Source organism: Coptis chinensis, chromosome 2 (genome assembly GCF_015680905.1).
Source record: "Coptis chinensis isolate HL-2020 chromosome 2, ASM1568090v1, whole genome shotgun sequence".
NCBI classification, from domain to species: Eukaryota; Viridiplantae; Streptophyta; class Magnoliopsida; order Ranunculales; family Ranunculaceae; genus Coptis; species Coptis chinensis.
In genome coordinates this window covers 55,842,302-55,861,598 of record NC_141457.1, presented here as the reverse complement: position 1 = coordinate 55,861,598, position 19,297 = coordinate 55,842,302, and the positions used below count along the sequence as shown (strand labels likewise).

Below are 19,297 nucleotides of genomic sequence, written 5' to 3'. Positions count from 1 at the left end.
CACTTATCAACAAGAAGGCGACAATGAGCACTATAAATAGAATCCATAGTTGACTACGTCATCAACTAAAAGTTGGTAAACTGAGAAATGCAAGAAAATAAAACAAATCAACAACATAAGCATCAAACTATATCATAAGCATCAAATTAAACTTCTACCACGCCAATTATCCAAGACGTCACCTACAGTGAAGGAACTTGACTCCGCACCAAAGAGAAAATCAATATAGAAGCAATCACACACACACACACACACACACACACACACACATATATATATATATAGGGGAGGGATCCATATACAACACCCATTTATAAGTTGAACTAAGGTCTAATACTTTATAGGTATGGTCTTACCACTATAGAGATCATATCCACAAAAATTTCATATCATTCCAAAATCTCTAAACCTTTCAAAACTTGCTTTGAAAATGTGATTTATTTTAATGGTCGGAATTTAAAATTTTGCAACCCTCTTTTGACATTTTTAGAAATTTCCAAATGAGCCCAATTTTTGCAAAGATGTTCTCCATGGTAGGAAGAAGACATCTACAAAAAAATCAAGTCTTAAATAAATTTGTAGAGTGAGATAGAGACCATTGTATAAACTATTGTATAAAAAGTGTTGTATATTGATCCTGACCCATATATGTAATGACGTATTGATGTGCATCATCTTCCTCTGCACTAGACCGGACACCAGATAGTTCTCAAGACTCAAAATGAACAAAATGTTCAACAATTCATCATCGAATTTAGCTAAAATTTTATTTCAGCAATTAATATCCTTGGCAAATCAACTTCTACGAATTGGTTTGGTAGTCCAACCATAATAAGTGCTCCATGAATTCCCCATATCGACCCTTCAAAACGATTGCTTCACATAACTCAAATGTACGTGGAAAGTCGATTATTATATGCATTGATACCTTATTAAAACAAATTAACACCTAAGAAACTCTAGACATATCTACAAATCTTACAAGTTTTTGAGCTAAAATTTTTAAGACTTTCAATATAAAAAAAAACAACCTTACAAAAACGAAATAAAACATCATTGAGTTCAAAACACTACATCATACCAATAACTTTTTGATAAGGAATAAAACCCAACAACCCACAATTCAACCACTAAAAATAGTTGTTCAAAAAATATAACAAAATAGACTAAATAACCTCACCTTGCTTGCTCCTTTGAGGGAGGGAAGACTTTTGCAATTGACAAATAGTAATTCCTTTGAATGAAAATCTTGGGTGATTAAATACCAAATTCTGCAACATAAGAGAGAAAGCATTGAATTTAGTGAAAATATCAAAACAAATCATAATTAATCGGAGATATAAGAGTTAGAGAGTGACCTTGAAAGAAGGAGGAAAGGTTAATAGAGTGTCGGAACATGACGGTTCAAGGGTTTGGTGAGCTGTGCTGGCAAAACCAATGCTTTTGTCCTCGCCAATTTTCTAATGCGGGCATATTTGGATGTTTGGAGACACTGAATTTGTTCATTGTGATTTGGGAGAGGTAGATGAGAAGTGCACCATATGAGGGATTGCAAGGAGTTGTTGGTAGAGATGGGATTTCTTGCCTTTGTCTTGAGGGAGAAAGAGTATAACACCCGTATTTTTCCTTCCTATTTATTAGTGCTTAGAAATAAAATATTAACAAAAAATAAAAAAAAATAAAGCAAAGATAATGATAATGATAAATATAGAAAGAGAAAAACTTGGAAGTGGGATAAGTATAGTTACCGAAAATAAGGGGTGGGGTTTTGGGGGTTTCGGTTTTACCAAACCCTCGTTCTTGTTTTTGGGGGACTTTTTTTTAAAGAAAAAAGAGAACCAAAAGAAAAGGAAAAGAGACGTGTGTGAAAGAAAATAGAGAGAGGGAGAGAGAGAGAGCAAACCTTTTTGTAGCGAGGGGGAAAGAGAGAAAGGAGCCGAAGGAAGAAGACAACCTTCTTAACGTGTAATCGATTTTCGAGTTCACCGGATTTCAAGTTTGTTACGTAAACAAACGTTTTCGCTTTTTGATTAATTTCGGTGAGTAGTTTAAATCTTTTTATTTTAAAAATTTGTTTGATTGATTTATATATTTTTTAGTTAGTAATTTGATTATTTGGTTAATTGGAATCGTTGATATACAAAGAAATGATTTAATTTGATCAAAGCCATAATGAGTTATTGACGTCTAAAAATCCTTTTGCTACATATATAATACTTCGTGAGTCTTGTCTACTGAACCGTATGCATGCCTATTTTTTTTAGTTGTTTTCAAGTACCTCAAATTAAATAGAAGGTACGGGTTGTTATATTTAGCTACTGGTGCAACTTATTTGAATTGAATTTGAATTTTAAAATATAAATGGTAATGGTTGATTGTCATACATGCTATAGAAACAACTTTTTAGAATACTATTTCAATTAATGATATACGTGATCAATAACCAGAAGTGCTTGACTGTTAAGCATGGATATATACATTTATATGTTCCATGTATGGTTAAATACAAAGTTGTCTTACTTGACATGACACACAGGATGATATCTAGCATCTGGAAACTGATGATTATGTGTGCTTGAAATACATTATCGACTATTTGTTCATCTTGCTTGTGCACTAGAATGTTTATAAGAAATAAACCATGACAGGGGATGCCAACGTATTGGTATTTTAGACGAGTTTTGATTACTCAGATGGATGGTACAAGGCTAAGTCGTCATACTTTAGTAATGCATTAGCTTAACCTTATTTTAGTTTTGAACTTATCTATTACCGTTGCTTTTGTATATAGACCTTAGGTGAGCATGAACCTTCCTATTAAATCATATGAGATCTCTAATCGTATATATCTAATACTAATAACGGATGTATAAGTACTGACATGGGTGTATATGTTGTTGCAAAATTTGGTGTTGTTTGGTCCTGTTCAAGTCATGAATTTTGTCTGATTTAGAGATGAATTTCAGTGTATTTAGAGATTGATATTGGTTTTCATTAAAGCACTTTAACTAAGTGTTATCCACCCTCTTTCAAACTCAAATAGCCCCATAGAATTTTGGTTTATGTAGAAGGAGTTACACCCTTCGGAAGTTGGCACGTCAGAATTTTCTGACAGCAAAAATCAGGTCTGTGCCTGGTTTGGAATCGAGTTTTCACATAGTTAGGGCCAAATTCAAACTCTTGCCAAAACATAAAAAAAATGAGTTTTCTAAGTCTTCTTTCCAACCCAATACTTATGCATTCTGAGGTTTGTGGAGATAGATATAATGTCTGGAAATTTGGTTGACAGAAAACAGTGCGTCAGAAATCAGTTTCTGCGCACTGTGTTCAAGTCCAGTTTTAAAATAGTTAGAGTGAGATTTAGAATTTTTATAAAACATAAAAGAGTAAGATCTGGAAGTCTGCGTTCTATTCCAATTGGCCTTATTGCATTCGAAGGCCTACGGAATTAATTATGGCATCTGGAAGTTTGACTGGCAGAAAACAGCGCGTTAGAAATCAGTTTTTGCGCACTTTGTTCGAGCCTAGTTTTGGCACATTTATAATGAGATTGAGTATTTTTATAAAACATAAGAAAGTAATTTCTGTGTGTTAGATTTTCAACGCAAAAAGCCTCGATGCATTTGGATACCTGTGGGAAGCTTTGTGCCTTTCAGAAGATAGTCCGTCAGAAATCTAGTTTGCTGAAAATTAGTTTTTTTACCGTTTTCGACCTAAGTTTTCTTCTAGATGGGCTGAGGTTGGGACTTCGAGTTCTACATGAAAAAGTAGGTCTACATACCTTAGTTTCTAAATAATTAAGTTACATGTCATTTGGATTAATGTAGGAAAAACTATAGCATTGACAAGTTGGCTAGAAAACCTACCGTGTTATCTTTTATGTGCATGAACCTATTTTGAAAAATATATCTAGTAATGACCTAAGAGTCTCTTAAACTTTTCTTGGGTGTTTTATATAGTATTTGTAGCCTACTTTTAGACTGTGGTTTTATTTGGAACCGACATGGTTCATAAGATCGTTTTTTTTTTTTTTTTTTTTTAATCAAAAGTAGATAAATATCCATTTGTAAGTTTTTGGATTTAAAGGTTCATAGTGTATCTCTGGGTATGAAACCTTACGTATATGATTATGGGAGTATTTGAAACTTATTATATCTGATTCTATATAGTATAAATTGTTGTTTTCCTTAAAGATACATACAAGGATGTTGATATTTATTGGTTACGAGCTACGTAAAGCTTGATTCTAATCTTGAAAGATTGTATACGTAGGCAACCTTATGTACAGGTGCATCCACTATATTATATATTATATGTTAGTTTTTGTGATAACTATATGTGTATAATGTTAGTATTTAATTGTGTATGTGATTGTGGCTGTTTGAATTGTATTTGATTGATGACCATTCGTGTTGCGTTCAATGATATTTAAATGTGTGATTGATTTGCATTGATACGTAAAAATAACTTTCTTCATGTGTGATCAATTGTTGTGCATGATTAATGCTAGTACATTGATAAGTGAGCTGAGAATAATATTTTCAACGAGTCGACCACACCTTTAGAACTCTCCACACCTCAGGATTTGGTAATGATATATTATTACTTGAGATGTCATATGATAGGAAGGTATTCATTGAATGTGCCATAAATAACCTGTTAGTGTTATGATGGGTATTCCTTGAATATGGCGGGAATGACCCAAGGTATTCATTGAATGTGTAATGAATGACATGCTAGTATATGATAGGTATTCCTTGAATATGGCGGGAATGACCCAAGGTATTCATTGAATGTGCCATGAATGACCTGAGATATTGAATGCCCATAAAAGGCTGTGATTTTGGGCATGGAAAGCCCAGACATGGATGTGACTCACAAGTTACGAGTTTACAAGATGTAAATATGTTATTGGAGGCGATATCCCCACTTGGGACATATGTCTTGTAGTGATACTCGGTGTGAGAGAGGCATACGGGTATGTGTGATTCGGCAAATGTGTGAAGTGCAAATCGTGGAGTAGAAACTAAAGGTGAGGCCAGTAAATAAGTGATTAATAAACAATATACATTGTGAAATTGAATGAACTAAAAGTATGTGAATTTGTGTGATGTTATGGATGTGAAGTGTGACTATGAATAATATTTGTGAATGCTTGTGATCTTTTATGTGATTGCGAAATGACTAGAACTTGATATGTTATTACAAAAATATTAATAACTTGTGATAGTCTGAGATCTATGGTTATGTACGCAGAAACTTTATGATGTAATGATGTCATGTGAATGACTACCCTTGATATAAGTATTATGATAAGTGGTATTCCCCGAATATGCGGGACAAACCAGGTTGTATCAATTAGACTTAAATGTCTTAAATGACGTTTGATTATGAATGGAAATTTGACTGGTTGAGATAAATCATTTTATTGTGATGTCTAACTCTGTTTTGTAGGAGGGTAGGATCTATTAATCTTTTATGTAGGGACGTAAATATCCTACCCTAAGACGACTTGTTGGCTTAAAAGTAAGGTGTATCAAACCATATTTAATTAGGTTATCATATGTGTATTTAATAAGTGTAATGTAATTGGTATTTATGTTGTGAGTTATTTTGGAAAGTGGGAATGATGAGTACTGTTATATGAGATTCTTGGAATTGTATATTGGGGGTGAAATTTTACTTGGAAAGAAACTACATGCCGTTTTGAGAAAACGAAACTAACTTATTTTCCAAGTTGAAATGATTGTAATAGTATATTCATTTATTTAAAATATTGAACATATTGTTTTTATATTTAGCCTAACTCATACCAGCAAATTCAATTTGCTGACCTATGTTTGCTTTCTTTTGCAATATGGGTGTGTTCTTGGAAACATAGATGGTATAATGCAGTGGATGACAACGCTTGATTTGGATTCTCTCTTGGAGTCTTTCTGGTTTAAGTTTTATGGAGTGGACAGTTTTGAATTGAGACAGATGTAATAAAGTTGGTTAGTTTTTTTTTAATTTAATAATGAGATTGATGGATTGTTCATTCTGTTTTAAATTTGATCTCATATTTTTATTGTGGTGTTTGATATTAGGATATTAGGTTTTCGTTTCATCCCTGGGTTTTCAGATGATTGAATAGGGTGGCGATTGATATATTTATATCTTGAATAATTCCCTATTTTAATTGTCTGGAAAATTAGGGGTGTGACAAGTTGGTATGGTTGGAGAAGAAGGAGAGAGTGATGGGGGGTTGCTACATTTAGCATCCCATTTGGAAAGTCAACTCAAGAGTTCGCTATTGCTAGTGGCAGAGGCAGGGGATCCCAGAGTATGTCATGGCTCACCCTAGATTCCAGCCACGATAAATACTACTAGTTAGTACCGGCTCATCCATAAGGCGACCTAGGCTGCCGCTTAAAGCCTCAAATTTAGAATTCCTCAAAATTTCCTTATTTCTCCTTACATAAGTTTGATATTACCATATTTTATAAAGAAACAAAAAAACACTAAAAATGACACTAGGAGTCTATTTGTTTTCTCCCCACGCACTAAATCTCGGGAGTGAATTGGTTTAAAGAAAATTTAATCCAATAGACCACTACAAAATTTGAATCTTGATGTTATATGATGAATCTAATGGTTGCAAGTGCATAGTTATCTTAATTTTTGTGGGAGTGTCCTCATTTATTTAGATCTCTTAATTAGAAAGAATCAAAGAAAATATAAAATCCCACAATATATGCTAGAATATCCACATTCTATGGGCACTTTTCCGACTTCTTCTCAACTTAACTAATTAAAGACATATATATTAAAGACATGTTAACCTCTCTCTCTCACACACACACACACTACTTTCAATTTTTCAATAAATTTTTAAAGGAAAAAGGGCCTCACTTGGATCGATCACCTAAGGCCACATCTAGGCTTGAGCCGGCCCTGCTACTAGTGCTAGTCTTTAGGTAATTGATAAGTACCTAAAACTGTAATAATAGAGAATAATAGGGAATAATAAAACTTAATAAAAACTTTGTTTAATTCAATTATGTATTTAATAAGTAGAGAATAATAATAGTTTTCATACTTTTGCAGGTTTCGGCATGCAAACGATGAAATTTCAGCAAAATGGTATTTTGGTATAGAAACAAGGTGAATATGATAATTAGAGACAACGCCCTTCTATCAAGTCCAAGACAAGACCATTAGAAAGCTCAAAAGAATTAAATTTAAGCGCATGAAGTCTAGTCAAAGCAAGTCATGTCCGGGTCAAACCTGGTCAAACCAAGTAGAAAAGTCTAAAGGAATTCCAAAGCTAATATCTTCCAATTCTGAACTCCGATTTGAGTGTGTGACCAATCACTACGATCATCACGACAAGCTCTACACAACGGTATATGGATTTAACCAACTCACTAGACTGAAGTAGATAAAAATCAAGACAAAAGATCAAAAACCAAAACCAATTACTATTTACCTAGGCCCAAAGCTGGATTATATTAGATAAAGTTAATCTTTAGATTTATATTAAAGTAGGTAAGGTTGAATTGTAATATTTAGATGGTAAAAATGAGAAGCAATCTAGACCACTCATTTCACCTATAAAATGAGGGATGGAGCTGTTATTTTAGGCATTGAATTTCTAAACATTCAATTATGTTTTCTAGTTTTAGTCTTTATGTAAATGCATTTACTTCCTTTTAATTCTTGTATTTTTTTTTTCTTACACTTAAATTCAAGTCATTTAAATTCCTTGTCCTTTTCATTCTTATCTTTTATTTACCATTGATTTTAGGCTAAACTTCTCCCTAGAGGAGGGTGAAATGAAGCCGGCCTAAGTGAAGATAAACCCCATTAATAGAGGTATTTCAATTGCATTAAAATATAACAAACTTGTTCTCTTGACATCAGCTAAAAAGTTGAATCCTCATGCTAGTAATACTCTTTAGAGATAAAGAGCAAGATACTAGTATGGATCAACAAAAGTTGAGTCTTGAAGTTGATTTGTCTATGAATTAACTAAAGGATGACAACTTGCAATTGAAATTGCCATCATTAATGGGAGATTCATTCAAATTGGTGGATTTAAACTCTCTCTCTCTCTCTAACCATTTACTTAAACGTAATCGAATTTAAAATTCTAAGTTCATGATAATAAATAAATAAATCATTTCTCTTCTTTACCTCCAAGGATTGAATTTGATGTAGTTCCTTATTCTTTACATATTGAGAGGTGGGTTGAAACCTTACTCAAGCTATATACAACAATATCTTTCATTGCATTCCCATAAACATTTCATTTAAATATGCTTTCAATAAGTTGTCCTTAGCACATAACTACCCTAATATGCCTTGCATTGTATGTCCCTTTTTCTCCTAGAACAAAGCCTTTTATTTGTTGGGTGTTTATATGGGATATGGTAATTTCCACTTAAATTGATTTCAATACGTTTGATGGTGAGTTATTTATGTAAAATGATGAGTAAGCTAAGGGTGCCATCCACCTCTAGACATTATGAAAGTAAAACTAACTAGATCTAGATCTATATCTATTAGGGGGGATGAAGGAGAGAATAAAATTTTGGTTGTTGTTTTTTATTATACTACAAAAAAGAAAATAACTTTGAATGTATGAAGATGGATAAGATCATAGAGACAGGAATTTCACTAGAGATTACTTCATCAATAAAGTAGTTGAAAATAATTTGCGGGAATTGTTAAAATACTAATTACTTTATAATATAATGAAAGAACTAAACAACAAAACAAGAGATCGAGAAAATGCCGAAAAAACACCACGACTGAAAAATAAGGTAGTCATCGATATGAGCTTAGCGATGATGAGGATCAAATCTTATGAAAGCCCAGTGTTGGCCGTCATAGGTGATGAGGAAAATAAAAACTCAATCGATGCTGAGGAAAACATACATGTAACCTTTGTCGTTATGTCGCTAATACTCTTGAAACGATGCAGTCTCACATTATTCGTCACACTGCCTTTGATTTTGTTTGTACTGACTGCTGTCACATGTTCAAAGCTAGTGGTTCGAGAAAAATCCATCATCGGCGTTGGCACGCGACGTTGGATTAGTGCTGTTGAATGAAGTTGTGAAGATGATTTGTGAATATTTTGCCACGCTTACTGGCAGAACTCAATATATTTTGGTATATGACTTTCAGGACTTAGTATATTTTATTTATCTCTAGGACTAAAATTTTGGCCATCACTGTGTGATATTTTGTCACGCTTACTTTCATGCTTTATGGTTACGTTTATGGCTTATTATGGTTACTTTCATGCTAATGAAAAAACTAATCTTTTTATGAAATCCCCTAGCTTCAATTCTCTATCTCTTTGTCAATTGAAACTCGACATATAATCTACAACTTCTATCTCTATATTGAAGTAGCAATTCATGCGGTCTTTTCTTTCCACCTACTATCTCTATATGAGTACATGGAAAAAACAATTGAAAAACATACAAATTAATAAACTAATATATATATCAGTCCTTCTCTTAAAAGTAGCTACTTAAGTTAACTTTAAAATAAGTACGTAAGTAAAACTTCACCTACAAAATGAATTTAAACCTATTTTTTTTTGTGGATATGATATACTCAATATTAAGATCGTCTCCACAAAATTTCAGCTTATTTGAAAACTTTTAACATTGGCAAAAAACAATTACAAAAATTTAACATTTCTAGACCGTTAGATTTCTTTTTAAAGATGACAATAATTTTTATCTATGTTAGAGGTTTCCAAATGAGCTGAAATTTTGGGAAGATAATCATTATGGTAAGTGCTTCATAACCACAAAAAATTAGGTTTAAATTTATTTTGTAGGTGAAGTTTTACGTACGTACTTATTTTAAGTTAACTTAAGTAGCTACTTTTTAGAGAATTACTATATATATATATGGGCACATTCATTATGCGCACATTATAGCCACATTTTTGACATACAAATGAATTAAGACCTAGTTTTTTGTGGAGATGATCTCCCCACCATGAAGATCATTCTCACAAAAAATCATAATATTTAGATATGTCTAACCATGTAAAAATTAGTGTTTATTTGTGTTCATTTTTGAACTTTTCATCTAACGGTCTAAAAGTTTTGTGAACATGTTCTAATATTAGACTTCTTTGAATGAGCTGAATTTTTGTGAGCATGTTCTCCATAGTGGAGAGATCATATCTACAAAAAATCAGCCCTTAATTCAACTTTTAAGTCTATGATTTTATTTGGATTAATTTACAATGTGGCTATAATGTGCGCATAAGAATGTGCCTATATATATATATATATATAATACCCCCCCACCGGACCCTTCAAGATGTTTTAAGGGCTAATTTTTTGTGGATAAGATGTTCTCACCATGGATATGACCTCCACAAAAAATCGGGTCATTTGAACATTTATAAGTTTTTCCAAAAAGGGTTACAAAATCGATATTTCTAGACCGTTGATAAAAATCGTAGGTTGAGAGCAATTTTTCTCATGGTTAGGAGTTTTCAAATAAGCTAATTTTTTGTGGAGATGATCTCCATGGTGTGAAGATCAAGGCTTAATTCATATTTTCAAGGAGTATTGTATAAAACGTTGTATAAAAAGTGTTGTAAACGAAACCTACCCCTATATATATATATATATATATATATATATATATATATATATATATATATATATTAATCAAGTCCTCACTCTGGCTTTATTCTACTACCCATATAACCTTATGTCATCGGATTATCATTCAAATAACAATAATAAGAATACATTATGCTAAAGGAAGAAAAACTCCCTATGTAGGAGAATTAGCCTTGTGTCATTGGATTATCATTCAAATAACAATAATAATAATAATACATTATAGTAAAAGAAGAAGAAAAGTTGAAGTTTCATTAATGGAGGAGAAAATGGCGGCTAGCCCTAATTCAAACCCTAAACCAAAACAAGATGGATGGGATGGGATAGTGGAGAATCTCTACACTTTCTTTTATATATATGTTTAGGGTTTATCAAACTACCCCAATATACATTGCTTAGCTATTAAGGAACCCTTTTTAGGCCAAAACCCTAATAATCCTATTGTGGACTTTTCTTAATCTTGGTTAAAATTTGCTTTTGACTTTGACTTTGACTTTGACTTCTATTGGGCTTCTCTTAGACCAAGCGAAAAGGGCTTCATCTCTAACCAACATTCTAACTTTTTTTTCCCCCAATAATGACTCTTCTCCTTATATTAAACAGAAACCAAGTTGTTTACACCATTCAGAGTCCAACAAGGAGGGGGACATATGGCTGCATAATTTAAAGCCCACTTGCATAATTCATCTGCATCCCTATTATGAGCTCTCCTAAACCAATAGAACAACAAATTACAACTGAACATCAAATAAGACTGTTTAAATAAAACATCAATTCATAAGATGAAGTCATCTTGCTCCAATCTAGCTCCATTGCTTCTAAGAATCTGCATCAAGTCTCTGCAGTCCCCCAATATCAACACTTTGTCAAGTTTCAATTTGTACAATAGGATTGCAGCTAACTCCACACCATGACATGCTTCATAAGGAGTTTCTGCTGGAACCTTCTATACACTAACCCCAACAACTTGCCATCTGCATCTCTACATATTGTTGCTACTCCTCTTTTTCTAGTCATCCTATCAAATGCCCCATCAAAGCTTATCTTAGGCCAGAAACTATAGAAATCAATACCTAGGTTGTTTAAAGCCATATTGTGTTCAATGGGATTATTTTCCTTCATGCTAGCCTGAGCGCTGCTACTTGCATCCTTCTTATATGCTTCTAAAGTACTTCCTACTTTCCTTACAACAGTCCTAATCATTTGCTCCATGTTAGGTTTAATTTTCTCGAATCGCAACTGATTTCTGCACCTCCATATCTCATTTATCATCACTAGAAAGTAGGTACTCGCATATCTTTGTACCTCTATTTTAGCAGAATCTTCTAAACTATTCTAGTATACTGCCTCTCCAATCCATTCATGCAGAATCTTCCCTTCATGTTCCTCCATATATGTATACTAAGAGAAGATCCAAACCATAAACATCTTGTCCATTCACAATGGAAAAATAGATGCTCATCTGTTTCTATCTCTTTCTAGCAAAAAACACAAGAGATGTCCCCTTTAAATTTCTGTCTTCTTAATCTATCTCCAATTAGCATACCTCCATTATAAAGTTTCCATACAAGCAACTGAATACTAGCTTCCACCTTAGTCTTCCACATTTTTTTGACAGCTTGCTCATTAGCAGTAGAAGTCTCTCCCTTATAGTATGTCATGCTCAAAAAATGATAAACATATTTCACAGTGATAATGCCTTTAGTACTACCTGACCAAATAATTTTATTAGCTATATTAGGATTGATGACTACTTGGTTAATGCTACTAACAACAGGTGAAGGAAACAACTCTCCTAACCTATTTTGATTCCAACTATGGTGATCATAATCTATAAGGTGACTGACAACAGTAATACTGGGATTTGTATTGTAAATAGGAGGTACAAAATCTTTAAGACACACATGTTTATTCATAAAGGATAACTAAAGGTGAGTATAAATATCAATAGTATAACCATCCCCAACCTTCAATATGAATCCTGCTCTTATACCATCCATAGTTCTGTTGATCCCTCGCCAGAAATAAGAACAAGGGGCATTCCTTTTCTTATTCACCACCTCTAACGCAAACCATTTGTATATACTTGTAAATGTTTTCAACCATATAGACTCTTCTTCCTGTAATAATCTCCAACAATGCTTAGAGATCATAGCTTGATTCATTTCTTTTGTCTTTTTGAAACCCAATCCACCAGCACTCTTAGTCTTACACAATTTCTCCCAACTTATTGTATGATTAGTGTTGGAATATGAGATCCCATTCCACCAGAAATTCCTATTTAGCTGATCCAATTTATCTGTAATTTTATTCGGCAGTAGATGAGTGCTCATAGCATAAATAAGGATAGCTTGCCCTACAGTCTTGACTAGGGTAGTTCTAGCTACTTGAGATAAGATTTTGGCCTTCCACCCAGTCACCTTCCTTTGTAAACTATCTACTAGGTAATCAAAATTCTCACTCTTTTTCCGAGTGAGAGTATCGGCACCCCCAAATACTTTTCCCTCTCATCGAACTTCCTTACTCCCCAATTTTTTGTTAACACCTTTTGGTGTCTATGATGGACATTACAGCTAAAAAAAGCACTTGATTTCCCCACACTGACTTCTTGCCTAGATGCCTTACAGTACAAGTCCACAATGCCTTTCATATTAACTGCTTCCACCAAACTGGCCTTGCTGAAAATTATTAGATCATCAGCATACAATAGATGACTAATTGGTGGGGATTTTCTTCTAACTTTGATGCCACTGATACTATTATCTCTTTACCCCTTGTGTAACATCCTTGAAAGGGCTTCCGTAACCAGAATAAAGAGGTCGGGAGATAATGGATCCTCCTGTCTCAACCCTCTCCGTGGTGTAAAATTATCCAAAGGAACCCCATTCAATAAGACTTGAAAAGAGACAATTTCTAAGCATTGTTTGATAAGTTTGATCCACTTATTACCAAAACCCAACTTTCTCATAATCTTATACAAAAAATCCCATTCAACTTGATCATATGCCTTCTTCATATCTAGCTTCACTGCCATCCAACCCTTTTTCCTTTTTTTTTTTTTCATCTTCTTCATATTATAAAATATTTCACTTGTGAGTCCTATATTATCACTAATACAACGACCCTTCACAAAAAGCACCCTGAAATGGGGAGACAATCTTATGTAGGTGTGATTTTAGTCTGTTTGCAAGCAGTTTAGAAATAATCTTGTAAGTAAAATTACAAAGACTAATGAGTCTAAATTTTGCAATATATGATCTGGATTAGGGATTTTTGGTATTAGAGATATGAACGTTTTATTTAAATTGGGTTCTAGCATACCTAATAAAAAGAAATTCTTCACAGTTTCCACTATAGTTTCTCCCACTATATCCCAACAATTTTGGAAAAAGACTCCTTGGAATCCATCAAGGCCGGGAGCTTTTAAGGCCCCCATCTTTTTTACTACATCCCAGATCTCCTCACCAGTAGGAATAACAGTAAGCATACTATTTTCTCTATTCATGATTATAGTTTCAAGTAAATGGAGAATCTCATTATTAGGTTTTGGGTTACTTGTCGTAAAAAGATGTGAAAAAAAATCATTGATTGTCTCTCCCACCTTCTCCCTACCCTCCCTCCATACACCTCCATCATCTTTCAATTTCATAATGTTATTCTTCCTCCTTCTATAAACTGTAGACAAATGAAAGTATTTGGTGTTCCTAACATAGTCTATTATATATCCAATTATTCCTTGACTTTTGCCGCCATAGGCTTGCTTCTCTAGTTAACAATTCCTCCAATCATATACGTAATTCCATGGTCCTTTTATATTTCCATTCATTCACTTCTCCCCACATCATTTTTTCTAGTTCTTTCTTCACTCTTCTAATTTCAGATAACACATTCCCAAAAATCTTTTTGTTCCAATCCTGTAATCTTTCTCTTGTAACTCCCAACTTCTTTATGACACTATCTCTGCAATAGTCTACACTATCTATTGAACACCATGCATTCTGAATAACCTCTTTACAAGTCTCATCTCTCAACCACATCTCACAAAACCTGAATGGTTTCCTAGGGGATGGTTCCACATTACTCAAACATATATATAAGGCGAGATGATCAGAAGGCACATTAGGTATAGGTTTTACACTGGCATGGGGGAAAGATTCAAACCAAGACACAGAAGCAAGTGCACGATCAAGTCTTTCAAGAATATGATTATCAAAAGACCTATTGTTAGACCAGGTAAACTTTGAACCTCTAAAACCTAAGTCAATCAATCCTAAGTCACTTATAAAATCATTAAAATCATGCATACTTTGGTTTAAAACACTATGACCACCGGACTTTTTATTTAGGCTAGAAATAGCATTAAAATCCCCAAACAATAACCATAGGCCATGAATATAGGGAGCAAAGTCCCTGATTTCATCCCAAACTTTTTTCCGTCTACATGAAACAGGCTCACCATATACGAGTGTGAAATACCAATCACCATGATAATTGAAATTAGTAATTTTACCTGAAATATGGTTCTGTGTAGCACCAAGCACTTCCAACTGTATGCCTTCCTTCCATAGTACTGCTAGCCCTCCTCTAGTTCCTTCTGCTGGCAATATAAAATTTCCTTGGTATTTTAGCTCTTTCCTAACCACTTCCATTCTCTTTTTATCAGCCTTTGTCTCTGAAAAACACAAAATGTCCGGCTGGTGTTCACGCACAAGGTCCTTTGTTATTAGAATCGTTGAATCCGTATCCATTCCTCGGCAGTTCATTGTCATCATCATTGCTATTGCTATGGAGTTGATTTGATAACATATGAACCAGAAAGCTCTTACATATACACTTATCCAAAAGATAATAAGAACAATTAAGAACAATCGTAAGCCGCAAGAATTCCAAATCATAATTTTTTTTCCGGGGAAATACATCAAAACAACCAAGCTTTTTGTCTCAAATCAATTAGAAATTTGTAGCTGTGTAGTTGAAAAACCTGTGATGGCTAGAATGGTAAAATGGTTTAGAGCTACTAACCACCTTCGTACAACTCCCCAAAAGGTATCTCCTCTCCCAACAACAACACAAACTACTGACTAAATTAGACCCAAACAGGATGAATTGGATATTCTCTTAAAATAAACTCAAGAAGAATTAATTTGACAAATGTGTAGTTTTTAGTCCTTCCAGTTGATTGACAAAAACATATATGCAAAATCTTGAAGTCTGATCGATCTTCTGCTCCACCCCACAATTGATGAAGTACACTCGAAAAACAGCTCCAAATGGTCGGATCGATAAAACTCAGTGCGTGACTCGGTCTAAGAGCTGGGACTGAATTGGTTTTAGATAGAAAGTGGGTTTTTTTTTTCCACCAAAAATTTCTACGTGCCTTATCAATTTTGTTACAAGTTATAACATTCTAACTTATTTCCATACTAAAATAACGGTTTTGTTGAAACTTCACCAATTAAGTGTCAAAACCTACATAAGTATTAGAATAATTATTATATTACATTATTAAACACATAATTGACCTAAACAAAATATGATTAAAGATTGTATCATGGATTATACATATGTGGGTGCTTAACGTTTAATTCCTGGGAACACATGAGTCCACAGCAGTCAAGTGTTATATGTGGCTATGTGCAAATTAAAAAGGAAACTGCTATGGCTAGCCTATCCTATTATTCATTGGACGCTTCTCCAATAAGTATGAAAATGGAGATCAGAACATGTCCTTTACCAAAAAAATGGAGATCAGAACATGTCACATTTCACACATTACCTTCGACTTTATTGAAGAGGACAAAAGACCGTACCGTTATGTATAAATATAAATATTTAACTACCAACGAACAAACAAAACCGAAAAAACTTCTCTTTTCTTTGTTTCCTTTTCAGTTCACATGGCTTCCTTCAAGAAACTACACACCATTCTCATGGAGTTTTCAAGAAACCTCTCATGGCCATTTTCAAGCTCAACAACAAACACATTCATCTTATCCCTCTTCTTTCTTGTTCTCTTCTCTTACTTATCATCTTCTTCTTTCTCTCAAAACTCTTCCACAAACCCTGTTACCACGACACTCTCTTCTCCCTTACTCTTCTCCAACTCACTCTATTCTTCATCTTCAACACTTCCCAAAAAAACCTATTACGTTGAAAGTCAGAGAAATGAGGACGCCCCACATTCTGTAGTAGTAGTCAATGCAGTGAAACTACCAAAACAGACGAAAAACAGTGCAGAGACTAATTTGATCAAAAAATTAAGTTCTTGCGATTTTTTTAGTGGTACTTGGGTTGTTGATGATTCTGACCAGTTGTACAAACCTGGGGCGTGTCCACTTATTGATGATGCTTTCAATTGTTTAAAGAATGGAAGGCCGGATTCTGATTTTATGAAATGGAGATGGAAGCCTAGTGGTTGTTTGTTGCCGAGGTCGATACTCAAAACACAATCTTTTTATTGAGTTATGTTATCTTGATGTGTTTTGAAAACTGTGGCGTTTGATTTTTTTTTTGTTTTTATAGGTTTGATGGAAACAGAATGTTGGAGATGTTGAGAGGAAAGAGACTAGTTTTTGTTGGTGATTCTTTGAACAGAAACATGTGGGAATCACTTGTGTGTGCTTTGAGAGAGTCTTTGGATGATAAAACTAGAGTTTTTGAGGTTTCTGGTTGGAATGATCTCAGATCAAAAGGGTACTACTCATTTCGATTTGAAGTAAGTTTGAGAACTTAGTTTTCTTTAGTTTAATGGTGCATTCATTTTTGTTCTGTGTTTTAAGAAACTCAAGCAATGTGTCCATATGTTCTTTGTGATAGGCTTCATTACAGCATAAGTTTGTTTGATGTGTGTCATTTTTTTGGACTGATTCAGATAAATGAGACTAGGTTTGTTTGTGGAATTTTTTGTAGGATTTTAATATCTCAGTGGAGTTTGTCCGAGCGCCATTCCTTGTTCAAGAATGGAAAACCTTAAATTCAACTGGAGCTCACAAAGAGACCCTTAGACTTGATCTGATAAAGAACTCATCCTCTATTTATCAGGATGCTGATATAGTCATCTTCAATACAGGTCATTGGTGGACACATGATAAAACCTCCAAAGGGTAATTTTCTCAAAAAAATTCTCTAGTACGTGGTATTTGATATGGTCACACCCTCCTTTATAAAATCTGTATGTCAATGCTTGTGTAATGTGTCTAGCACATCTCATTTCCTATTGCTTCCCCTTTTATGAGAACCTTCAAAATGCACCCTGCACCCAGATTGTCGTTTTCATATCCCAGTCCATTCATTTTTTCAGAAAAAACTACTATCAGGAAGGTACTTTTGTCTACAACTACTTGAAGGTAAAAGAAGCTTATACTAAGGCATTGCATACATGGGCAAAATGGGTTGATGCTAATATTGACCCAAGTCGAACTCGGGTCTTTTTCAGAGGATATTCAGTTTCTCACTACAGGTACACTACTCTCAACAACCAAGCAAATGATGAGGTGAAGCTGTGGTTTTAACATGTGTTATGATTGGGATATGTTTCCTGATGTTATTGCAGGAGAGGTAGATGGAATTCAGGTGGAAACTGCGACGGAGAAACAAAACCAATAACAAATGTCACCCACTTGGCGAGATATCCCTGGATGATGGATATACTTGAATCAGTTATCAGGGAGATGAAAACGCCAGTGTTCTACCTCAACGTTACAAGGATGACAGACTATCGAAAAGATGGCCATCCCTCGATTTATCGCCAGCCAGGGACGCAGAGAACTGCAGGGATGAATCAAGACTGCAGCCATTGGTGCCTTCCAGGAGTTCCAGATGCTTGGAATGAGCTACTCTACGCAACTATTCTACTCTTACATCATGATTCTTTAATCCATTACAGTTGATTAATGTGTAAATTTCTTTTTGCTGTACTTTTGGCAATTAGAGGAAAATGTTGTAGGTCAATCAGTCAATGTATGCTTTGTTCAGAATTGTATCAATGAGAGGAATTCGTGTAAATTGGAAGCCTGTGAAGCAGTTGAAATATAATAATTTTGTACATCTTCTGCATCCCAATCAATTTTCTTTCTCCTCGCTTATGTTTCCTAGTTCAAACGCTAACCTGTCATTTCAGCTGAGGGTCTGACACAGCTACTTGGGACTTGGGAGCTGCGTCACCTAGTTATTTAGATAGTTTCGATTAAGAAACAAACTTCAGTATACCATCAAAGAAATGACGTGCTATGTAGAGAAGTTTAGTCTATGTTTGATTGGACAAGAGAAAGAGCACCATGGGAACTTTGCACCACCTGCAAGACCTTTCCTGTAGAGCAGTTATATAAAAATTTCTGAATGCTCCTTATACAATGTTACGATCTAAACTGTTCTTGAGGGTGGGGGGAAATTCCCTTGGGTATGCTCCTTTTGCATGAATTCTTTTTCTGACAACTGTGTTTCCCAAGAAAAAGTCCCCTTAAAGTGCGCAATTGAACACACCCTTGGACAACTCTTTGCAACACTCTCAACAACATTTATACTAACACATACGACTATAATATATCAACGCCAGCATCCATCTAAGGGGATTAGATAGAAAGCTTTTATCAGTGGCGACCTAGTGTGTAAACCTTGCTCCTTTTCTAGAGCTAGGACCAATATACCGATTTTGT

General features: G+C 34.3%; 2 protein-coding genes across 2 annotated transcripts; one reads left to right on the top strand and one right to left on the bottom strand.

Moving 5' to 3' along the window:
- Positions 1–14,428: 14,428 nt before the first annotated feature.
- Positions 14,429–15,418, bottom strand: LOC147516713 (uncharacterized). The gene has a single exon (XM_086593357.1). The coding sequence runs from the start codon at positions 15,416–15,418 to the stop codon at positions 14,429–14,431; it is 990 nt and encodes a 329-aa protein (XP_086449483.1).
- A 1,117-nt stretch (positions 15,419–16,535) lies between these two features.
- TBL4 (TRICHOME BIREFRINGENCE-LIKE 4) lies at positions 16,536–18,624 on the top strand. The gene is made up of 5 exons (XM_086589190.1): positions 16,536–17,073; positions 17,166–17,358; positions 17,553–17,746; positions 17,944–18,102; positions 18,196–18,624. Exons 1-5 carry the CDS (start codon positions 16,541–16,543, stop codon positions 18,530–18,532), a joined length of 1,416 nt encoding a protein of 471 aa, XP_086445316.1. The 5' UTR covers positions 16,536–16,540; the 3' UTR covers positions 18,533–18,624.
- The last annotated feature ends 673 nt before the right edge of the window (positions 18,625–19,297 follow it).

Bases quoted from the DNA above. Each gene is read 5' to 3' on its own strand.
- TBL4 (XM_086589190.1), top strand. From the start codon at position 16,541: ATGGCTTCCTTCAAGAAACTACACACCATTCTCATGGAGTTTTCAAGA. The intron at 17,359-17,552 runs GTAAGTTTGAGA...AATTTTTTGTAG, and splicing joins ACTACTCATTTCGATTTGAA to GATTTTAATATCTCAGTGGA. The intron at 17,747-17,943 runs GTAATTTTCTCA...TCATTTTTTCAG, and splicing joins CATGATAAAACCTCCAAAGG to AAAAAACTACTATCAGGAAG.
- LOC147516713 (XM_086593357.1), bottom strand. From the start codon at position 15,418: ATGATGATGACAATGAACTGCCGAGGAATGGATACGGATTCAACGATT.